This window comes from Pyrus communis, chromosome 16, assembly GCF_963583255.1.
Source record: "Pyrus communis chromosome 16, drPyrComm1.1, whole genome shotgun sequence".
In the NCBI taxonomy this organism is placed as follows: Eukaryota; Viridiplantae; Streptophyta; class Magnoliopsida; order Rosales; family Rosaceae; genus Pyrus; species Pyrus communis.
The window spans coordinates 8,826,686-8,837,497 of NC_084818.1; the positions used below are offsets into that span (position 1 = coordinate 8,826,686).

Genomic DNA, 10,812 nt, shown 5'->3' on the forward strand with positions numbered 1-10,812 from the left:
CTATGATTTAGTGATTTTCTCATCACTTGTAAGTAAGAGGTTTTAGATTCGATTATCTCAAAAGAAGAAGTTTAACCACATTATTACTAGCCTATTGTGAAGCTAAACTCATCCCTTAATGTCATTTGTTAAAAATAAACAAAAATAAAAAAAAAATAAAAAATAAAAAAAAATAAAAAAATAAAAAAGGTTGAACTTTCAATAGCGGTTGTCTCCCAGTAAAAGGGTAGAGCTATAGAATACCCTTCCAAGAGCGGTTGATCAGAAGCACAAAATATATAAAAACTAAAAATTATCAAAAAAACGCGTGGCAAGTCAGCAGACTTGCTTGGGAAGTGCAGGACTTGATTGGTTGGGATCAAATACTACTGGAGTATTCAGAAGTGAGTTATAAACTACTTGCAATCGCACCTTCTTCTCAGTTCAAACTTCACACTCACAAAAACAGAGAGAGAGAGAAAAGAAACATATGGGAAGCAACAGAAAAACAAGAGGAGGAGGGGCATCAGACCCAGTAGGGTTCAGATTCTACCCCACTCCGGAGGAACTGGTGGACCATTACTTGAAGCTCAAGAAACAGGACAACGATTTCAAATCTGATCACATTGCTGAATTCGATGTCTGCAACTTCGACCCTTGGGATTTGGCTGGTAATTATTAAATTTGTCTCACTCTTTCTTTACTGTTTATTTCTCATTATTCAGTAACAATCCATTGTTATGAAAAATTTCCCAAAAAATGTAGTGTTTTGTATTTAGTACTCTGTTTTCGAAGAACTGAATTTGGTTGGCATCAATTTCTTGTTTTGAATTTATTTCGTGTTGAATTTCTCACTAGCAATCATGTATAGGTTTCCCATGGGAAAAAGAATTGCTCTGATGTTAGTACTTGGTTTGTCAAGACTTGAATTGGGTTGGCCTCAATTCTTGGTTTGATTTTTTTTTTTTTTTTTTTTTTTTTTTTTTTTTGGCATTATAATTTTCAGCTCGCATTCCATCCGACGATATGGTGTGGCACATCTTCAGCCGAAAGGATTACAAGTACATCAACAGCACCCGGTCCAACCGAGCCACACCAGGAGGCCACTGGAAAATCACAGGCAAGGAGCGTGCGATCAAGGCTCGGCGGTCCAAAGCCGTCATTGGGAAGAAAAGGACCTTGACATTCTACCAACGTTGTCAGCCTAAACCCAAAAAAACCGACTGGGTCATGCACGAGTTCTATCTCATTGATAGTGAAGCCATCTCTAATCCTAAGCTGCATCAGGTTAGTCTCTTTTTCAGTTGCAGAAGTTGTTATTTTGGATCTTTGTTTATTATCTTTGGATTATGCAGCATCTTGAACAATCTAAAAAAAAAAAAAATGCAGCATCAAAATTTTGTGTGTCGATTGCTGTTTCCGTGTTTAACATACATGAATTATTAGTTTTGAAGTGTGACAATGGAATTTGATCTATAATTCATAATATTGTTATCCAACTTATGCAGAATGATTTTGTTCTCTGCCGCATGAAGAAAAATTCTGATATGGAGGATACCTCAATCGGTGAAGTTGAACTTGGCAGCTCCAGTGTGTCTAATGTTGAAGATCATGCTGCAGCTGTTGTGACTCCAGAGGTGAGAATGAGAACCGTCTCGTCTTCAACATTTTTCTTATGGATGTCGATTTATGGAAACTTAATGCATCTCTCTTTCATGCTCTTCACTCACAGGATTACAGTTCCTCTACATTCCTGTCATCAGGATACATAGAGTTGGGAGATATTCCTCATGGCAATGACAATATTGATGATTGCAATGCAATGCAATCACCATTTGGGTATAATAATTATTCTTATCCCGATAAGAATGATATTTCAACCTGTGATGAAGGTGAACCTCTTGGCTTCACCATGTCTGATTTTGAAAATGAAGTTCCAGATCATATGTCTCAAGAGGTGAGAATAAACATTCTTATTTGAATATTTCTAATATGAACTTTAATAACACAAAATGTTTATCAGAACTTAAACCTTCTAGTTTGTGATTTTTGATCCAGCTATGTCTTTAGCCACAAGAAGACATGGAAGAAGATATTCAAACTTAACTTCTTACTTGTTCATGATTCTTAATCTAGGTATGTCCTCCACGAGAAGAAAATCTGGAATTGTTCTTTTATCCACCTCAGCCAGAGGACTACACACTGGAGCCACTAATGAACATGACAGTGGGAAATGTTTTGCATGACAATGAGTTTCGGTCCCCGATTTGAAGCTACACCAAGTTCTTAAATAAAATTATAGTTAACTATGATTGTTAGTCTGTAAACTCATTTTGAATGACTAAAAGCTACTCTAGTGCAGTAAGCATTGATAGGAACACTGAAGTAGTGTCATGTATGTGTAAAGGACTATTCTGCATTGGCTAAAGGAGAATAGCAAAAGAGACCTTTTGGTTTAGGCATGAAAGAGGTAGCTGGCTGCAATTGAAACATTCTTTCAATTTCCCGAAAATAATCTCCTCAGGCCATTAATCAAGTCCTCCACAGAATATTGATTCGATCAAGCACTGTAGTTCTCGTCTTATTGGCAATGCTATTGTTTGTTCTGAAGATGTTGCATAGCGGTTGGAGTCTCTATTAGTCAACATATTATCGATGCTTAAGATGTGTTTTTGTGTATTATTGGAATAATTATCAAAATATATGGTTGTAGTTTAAGTCTTAAACCTTTTTATAAGTACATATATATATATATATATATAGTACCCAACAATGTTAATTATTACATGTTGTCTATGTTACACCCAACCAAGGAGAAAAAGAAAGGATATTCAGCTGCAATCAGGTGTCCATAGTTTCAGCATACTAAGTGCAGCTACAAAATCGAACAACCCGTCATTCCCTTTAAATAATATTTCTTCGTAATTTTAATTAAAGGGTGTTTCTCTTGTGGAGAATTACAAGAGACTGTAATTAAGAGATTACTTAATCTTGATTATAAATTTGCTCCTTCAGTTTTAGCAGTTGTTCTATTTGGGTCTTTAAACCTTTTTATTACCAAATTGGTCCCCTAACTTTTAAAATGTGGTAAAATGAGAACTCATTACAACCTAATAAATGGTTTAAGTTCACAACGGTTTCCATGGGTTCTTATTCACGTGGTGGTACCTTTATTCATGTCCGTGTAAATTGTCTCCAAATTAAATTATTGGTCCTTAGGAAATACACGTTCAACACCTATGTACATTAGTACAAAAAAGTTTGCGGGCAAAATAAAAAGTAGTTGCCTAAAAATTAACCCAACAACATCTTCGTCACGTGCAAAGTCCGTGAGAGCAGAGATTGCGCAACGCATGTGTTGTCGTTGCGCAAAGACGATAGCAAAAGCCCTTTGCGCAACGCAAGTTATGTCGTCAGGCAAAGTCCTTTTGCACGACGAATAAGTAACCTTCATCGTGCAAACCCTTTTTTTTCTTTTTCTTTTTTATTGCTAAAATATTTTTTATAAATATTGTAATTAAATTATAAACAATAATTAATAAACCAAGAAAATGTATTTAATTATAAAATATATGAAATGTTGATGTCCGAACATAAAAGAAAAAACTACAAAGAGTCTTCTAGGTTTGATTCATCAGGATGCTAGATATTGGCTAGACAAAGTGGCTAGGAGGTCGAAGGTGGAGCAAGATTAGCACATCGGGATTTGAAGGCCGAACATATGCAAGGCCCGTAAGATCATACTCATCTTATCGTCCTGGGCCGATAACTGGGCTCCCGAGCTTCCTTGCAAAGTATTACTTTGCAAGACAAATATCATTGTGGTAAAGCACACCCTCTTTGTTCTAAATATGAGCTGCCATGTGATAAAACGTAAGAAATGAGCCATTTCTCACTTGACTCCAATAGGTTGCAGAGAAGATATAGGAAACAAAGGCAATATACAGATTAAGGGAACAAAGGCAATACCAAAGTTCATTACATTTAATAGTTCTCAAAGCAAATTGAAAGCTTAAGTACATGGAAGATAAGGTTGGCTTGTAGCTACCATTTGAAATAAAAGCAGTAATTCAATGATTAAATTGACTGACATCATGATAATATCATCAAGTTCATAGCTAGCCAACTAAGGTAGAGAGAAAGTTCGAAAGGATAAGAGGTCGTCATAGTTGGCAATTGGTACATGATTTATATAATGGAAATCTGCCGTAATCCAATTGTTAACCCTAAAAATGTATCTTACAACATAGGCGCATTGCAAATATGAGACAAAACCCCTCCTCTAATAACTCTCAAGCAAGCATGTAGCTAAAGAAAGATAAACAGATTATGCATGCAGCAAATAGCTATTTTAATTATGTTTCTAAATTTTAAATTCTCATACCAGGAATTTGAAATGTTATTTGAAGATTTTGGAGGGTTTGATGGGCTGTACATGAAAATGCATGCCTGTGGCATTCCAACTGCTGTTCACCTGATGTGGATTCCTCATTCTGGGTTGGATATCTGTCAACAATTTCTCTTGCCCATAAGGCTGTCTCATCAATTGTTTAATGCGTTGTGGAAGACTAAAGCAGTATCATATACAAGAGATTGGGTTCTTCAGAAGTTCAAAAATATAAATGACGACATAATGATGACAATAGTATGTGCTGGATTATAAAAGGAAAGAATCTCCATACCCTGAGTCTGTGATCCCCACCAATTATTTTAATGCTAAGAATATGCTCATCATCGTCAAGAAGCTCCAATCTCTCAGTACTTGTTGTGGCAGGAAGCCCAGACTTCACATCAACTTCTCTGAGACTTCCAATCTCAAGATTTCCCTGCACCACACACCTGCTGACAAATGGCTTATACTTTTGCGGTTGATCAAATCGTCTTTACCAACGACCAAACCTGAAGAGAAACAAAACAATTCACATTCCGGAAAAGGGATAGCCAAAAAACATATTTATACTAATACAGCAGTTTCATGTCAACCATCCAGAGATGCAGCATTGCCCTCAATATTTATTGGCAAATTATCATTGCAGTTATCCTGCCCATTCTCAATGAGGATCTTTCTCAAACACACCTTAATCTTCCAGTTTCCAGGAAACAAGGTATTAGAAAACAATCGAACATTAAACAAGAAAAGCAGTAATTACATTTCTGAGCCAAAGAACAAGAACATAAAAAACCCCCCAAAAAAGCAATCAAAAATTCCTTTTTTTCTCTGTTTCTGCTCAATTTTCTTAACTACACACACAGAGATGCTGTGATAGAAGAACTACAATGACCTAATCGATTGACACCCCCACAATAACGTAGGCAAAATCATTAAGAAACCCAACCGAAAACACCACGGATCAAAACCAGATGCTCTCCAAAAATGCAATCAAACATGTCCTTAAGGAAAAAGAACAATACTTTACGGACCAAAAAGAGCAAAAACAATCCGAAATCGAATCCCGGTGACCCCAGTTTCACAAACTGATACCTCAACTCCTATATCAAACTCCAAATCCAATTGTAGCATAAACACCCACCTACCTATATGTTACATGCATGATATTTACATCTCCAACAGTAGCTGTTATCATTGGCAAGCTGCCTCCTGGAATTCCACACAATCCTGTGAGATATGTGGAAGCCTTGCATATCACAACGATGTAGCAAGAGCAGTGGCAGTTTCTACAACAGGCGGCTTTCTGTCGTAATTGGATTCCATTTGCATTGAAACATCTGCCAATTAGAAATATCTGCAAAGATTATTTAAAGCTGGCATGCCTTTGGAGAATAACTGGGAACGAAAAATTATCGTTGGCCAAAGAAGTTCGACTAGATTATTCGCAGGATGAGAAATCCATCCCATCAGTTGATGTTGAGACCTCAGGAGGTATTTTAGAGGCCAAAGCAAACAACACCATGAAATACAGAGCACAAATAACATTGTCTGCTGCTACTCATGAGAGCCTCTGAAATCGCAACATAATTAACAGCTACAGCAATAAACCAAAAAGAAAAGAAGAGAAAGAAAACGTTTTAGTCATAACTATATAAACTCATACGGTTAAACACACCAATTCAGAAGCACCCAAACTAAGCTTCAAAGGAAAAATGTAGAATCATGTGTTCAGTTGTAGGATGCATAACATGTCCGTTTAATAGACATGATAACATGGACAGAAAGGAATCAAGAAACGTATTACAATCATACGATCTGTTTACTGAATATCCATATACATAAGCTGACATTCCAAAGACACTTACATCCACCAATATAGCTACCCATGAGAGCAAAAGCTATTTTCCAATTATCTGGACCCAGTGATCGCATGGGCACCATTAGAAATGCCACGAGAGTTCCAACCATAGTCGCAACTGTTACATACATGAAGTTACAAATAATCAATATGAAACTTCAATGCCACTAGCTCATACAAAAAAACAGGGTCAAAACCAATGTTTTAAAAGGCTAACCTCAAGGCACGCCTAGGTGGCCTATGAGGTTGGGCATGAGGGTTGCCGCCTCTGTTTTGAAGGAGTGGGCAGAAGGAGTCACCGGAACAGCCTAGGCTGCGGAGGCGAGCCTTAGGGTGCCTAGGCGTCTCTGTTTGGCTGCTTAAACCCAAATTTTGGGTAGGGTTTTAACTGCCTCATACCTTTTCCCTGCACTATCGTCTCTTTGTCTTTTTTATCTTTTTTTTTTTTATCTTTTTTTTCTGATTTTTTTTTTTATATAACGGATGTGTGTGCTGTCTGCGTGCATTGTTATATGTGTGCTCATTATGCTTTTCATCCTCTATTGATTAATAATGTTCTTTTTTTTTAAATAATATATGTGTACACTCAATGTATATATTAAAAAAATTTAGATCCCGTGAGGCTTTGCCTCACTCCTCACGCCTCACACCAAGGCCGGGCTATCCCTCGGATGCCTTGCCCACGCCTCACGCTTTTAATACATTGGTCAAAACTCAAAATAAAGCCTATCAAACATATTGATCCCATTTAGAATCACAAGCAAGAAAATATTACCTGATCCAAGCACGAAAGCTAAGAGCAAAGTCCCCGTGGACCGCATCACTGCACAAGTCAGCTCTATATAATAGCAATGGAATAGATAATGGTAGAAGGAACTCCAAGACAATGGAATATGCAGGCGCTTCAAAAGGAATTATGCCAAAATTACTTGCTGCAAGCCCAACCAAAGTGCTTACAAGGGCAGCACTCACCATTCCACCAATCTTCGTCTTCTCGGACCTTGAAATTCAATCCACAAATACACATTCACTCAATGTAAGCTCAAATCAAGTCATTCATTCTAAGCAAAAATCTCATTTCCTAGCATCAACACAGAATAAAAATTCTTCTCGAGTCTAGGGTGTCCAATAAGAACATGGGCATGTTTGGTTTGATTGCAATTATGATTTCCAAACAGTGAATTGGCCAAAGCTCAAATCTTTTTCTTTTGATCGATGAAATTTTCCCCCAACCAAACGGACATAAGTAATTAGCAAGTGTGAATAGGCACCAAAATAAATTATAATGTATATTCTCTGGTATCAAATAAGAACATGGGCATGTTTGGATTGATTAGAAGTATGATTTCCATGCAGTGAATTACCAAAAGCTCAAATCTTTTTCTCTTCAATCGATGATATTTTCTTGGCAACCAAACAGTAACTAAAATGTGAGAAACAAGACTGAAAGGGGTATTAGCATTACCAGAGGCCAAAAGCACCGGTGGTGAACAGACCAAAAAGAGCAAAAACAATCCGAAATCGAATCCCTGTAACCCCAGTTTCACAAACTGATACCTCAACTCCTATATCAAACTCCAAATCCAATTGTAGCATAAACACCCACCTACCTATACGTTACATGCATGATATTTACATCTCCAATATACAAATCCCAGATCAAACAAATCAAATAAATAAAAAATCCTAAAGCTTCATAGATAGATAGACTGCTCGTATTTACGGAGGAATCACGCGGAAATATATGCTCCTAATTCCTAACCCTAAAATTCGATTTAACACTAAAACCCCCAATTGCTAATTTAATTTTCCAAATTGAATCTAATTACAATACCAAAATCTTCAAATTAAGGCATTAAAGCCTCATTCTGACCTTAGAAAGAAGAAAATTAAAGAATTAAGAAAAGATAGATACCTGCTGCCTGCTGAAGTGGCTCTGTGCTGCTGCCTGCTGGCTAGGTGCAGTCGGGAGGGATGGAAAGAAGATGAGGAGGAAGGCTACGGGAGAGGATGAGGAAGAAGGATGAGGAGGTGGCTGGCTGGGTGCAGTCGGGAGGAAGGCTACGCGAGACGGAGTGAGGGAGAGGACGAGATGAGCGAGAGGGATGAGTAGGAAGGACTCTTTTCCATTTTGTCCAAGTAATTTGGGAAAATTCAAAATAATCGCCTATTTTTTTCAATTGGACGGTCATAATTTTGTTAAAATTTTGGGAAAATTCAAAATTGTCCAATTTGGACCGTCACAATTTTAACAAAATTATGACATCGTGCTATTAGTTTTTGCTCGGCGACCTCATTGTAGAGTCGCGCTATTACTTTTTGCGCAATATCTCATTGTGGCGTCGCGCTAGTCATATTTTTTAAACAAAAATTACTATAAATTTATTGGAAATGTAATTTTACTCTTTTCAAATTCAATTTTATTAAATAAAACCTACAGATCCATCTGTCATGTTTATTTGTATATATTTCGAGATCGCATACGTCCAAAATCCCCAAAAAAAAGAAAAAAAAAACATTCAGTGATCAAGTATCGAGACAAAACTTTTCAACAGTTATAAACAAAAAATCACGATTTAACAGTAGTTTTAACTTCGATTTTAATGATTTTTTACAGCTACACTCCTTGAATACAATGAATGAATTTGATCTTCAATTTAAAATATTTACACTAGTGGATATCACAAAATCTTATGTTATACTTAATGAAAGTGTAAATAAATTTCAAGTGTTAATGAATCTATTGTTTTGATGGGATACGCATTCCACGAAACTAGTTTCAACGATCTAACTATCAAACTTGTTTGTATATACTTCGAGATCGCATACGCAAAAAATCGCAAAAAAACAAACATTTAGAGATCAAGTAAAGAGACAAAACTTTTCAACAGTTATAAACGAAAACTCACGATTTAACGGTACTTTTAACTTCGATTTTGATGATTTTTTTTATAGCTACAGTCATTGACCCTATATGAATACAATGAATGAATTTGATCTTCAATTTAAAATATTTACACTAGTGGATACCACAAAATCTTATGTTATACTTAATGAAAGTATAAATAAACTCCAGTGTTAGTGAATTTATTGTTTTGATGGGATACGCATTCTACAAACTAATTTCAACGATCCAACCTTCAAACTTGTTTGTATATACTTTGAGATCGCATACTCCAAAAATCGCAAAACACAAACATTCATAGATCAAGTAACAGGACAAAACTTTTGGACGGTTATAAACGAAAAATCACGATTTAACGGTTATTTTAACTCTGATTTTGATGATTTTTTTACAACTACACTCTTTGACCCAATATGAATACAATGAATGAACTCGATTTTCAATTTAAAATATTTACACTAGTGGATACCACAAAATCTTATGATATACTTAATGGAAGTATAAAAACCCTTTGCACAACGCAGTTGATACATCGCGCAAACAACCTTTGCATGACGCCTTGGTTGGTACGTCGTGCAAACAACCTTTGCCTGACAGATTGGTTTGTATGTCGTGCAAAAACAAAATACATACTACTTTCCACTTGAGAGGACTATGTGGCCACTTGAGCAACAGAACACATACTACTTTCTGCTTGAGTGGAAGAAAAATAAACCGCTTGAGCTGCAGACCCCAATGTAATGCCTGCTTGAGCGACCTATTAATTTTTTTTTTTAATAAATTTTTTGACTATTCTTAAAACAAAAGTAATGAAAACACAAAAATAAAGTGCCCACCCCCAAACTTAAATGAAACATTCTCCTCAATGTTTGCAAAAACTAATACACGCAATGCATTCATCAAAGCAAAGAAATGGAAAGACCACATAAAGAAAAAAAAAATTGAAAAAAAAAATATGGCAACTCCCTTTAATGAAGTACCGAAGTTGACAAATCACCCATTCAACTATCAAACCATCAAACTTGTCTGTATATACTTCAAGATCGCATACGCCAAACTATTTTAGTGTTGTGGAAAAAATCGTTGACTTTGCACAACGAAGATTGCCGTTGTGCAAAACAGTTTTGTGCGATGAAGGTACACCTTAGTCATGCAAAACAATTTTGCACAACGAAGACCTTCGTCACGCAATTTTGGGAAAAAAGTGGTTGAAGTCTAGGTTTGGTGCCAAAAACTTGCGCGATGAATAAACCGCGTCGCGCAAATAGTCTTTGTGCGATAGTGAAACAAAACGTTGTGCAAAGGTCATTTGCACGACGCGGTTTGTGCGTTGCGCAAGCTTTTCGTTCCAAACCAAGACTTTTACCGCTTTTTCCCAACATTGTGCGATGAAGGTGAAGATTCATCATGCAGATTAAATGTAGCCAAGTTAGCTAAAACATTGTACTCCTCTCGTCACCCAAGTTAAAATTTATCACATGTAATTTAAATTAGATTACAATATTGCTCAAATATATAAAAAAAAACTGATAAGAAACAATTGGAAGACCAAAACGAAAGAATCCCCATAAGTAAAGGGAGCAAAAGGTGAACTTACACCATAATCTCAAAGACTTGGGAAAAACAGTAGTCAACTTTCAAAAGTCAAGTGCTTTGAGGGTTAAGTGAGGTCTTTAATGA

At 36.3% G+C, this 10,812-nt stretch overlaps 2 protein-coding genes and 1 long non-coding RNA gene across 3 annotated transcripts; 2 read left to right on the forward strand and 1 right to left on the reverse strand.

Moving 5' to 3' along the window:
* The first annotated feature begins 420 nt into the window (after nucleotides 1-420).
* LOC137719758 (NAC domain-containing protein 96-like) lies at nucleotides 421-1,751 on the forward strand. Its single transcript, XM_068458785.1, has 3 exons — nucleotides 421-650; nucleotides 986-1,266; nucleotides 1,488-1,751. The coding sequence occupies exons 1-3, from the start codon at nucleotides 470-472 to the stop codon at nucleotides 1,749-1,751; spliced, it is 726 nt and encodes a 241-aa protein (XP_068314886.1). The 5' UTR covers nucleotides 421-469.
* Nucleotides 1,752-1,754: 3 nt separating this feature from the next.
* On the forward strand, nucleotides 1,755-2,437 carry LOC137719493 (uncharacterized). Its single transcript, XR_011066397.1, has 2 exons — nucleotides 1,755-1,936; nucleotides 2,116-2,437. It is a non-coding gene; the product is annotated as an uncharacterized lncRNA (long non-coding RNA).
* A 1,077-nt stretch (nucleotides 2,438-3,514) lies between these two features.
* Nucleotides 3,515-8,680, reverse strand: LOC137719759 (uncharacterized). The gene is made up of 8 exons (XM_068458786.1): nucleotides 8,666-8,680; nucleotides 8,143-8,394; nucleotides 7,200-7,227; nucleotides 7,003-7,050; nucleotides 6,235-6,345; nucleotides 4,662-5,706; nucleotides 4,364-4,547; nucleotides 3,515-3,835 (listed from the first exon to the last, which is right to left on the reverse strand). Exons 1-6 carry the CDS (start codon nucleotides 8,678-8,680, stop codon nucleotides 5,624-5,626), a joined length of 537 nt encoding a protein of 178 aa, XP_068314887.1. The 3' UTR covers nucleotides 3,515-3,835; nucleotides 4,364-4,547; nucleotides 4,662-5,623.
* Between the last annotated feature and the right edge of the window lie 2,132 nt (nucleotides 8,681-10,812).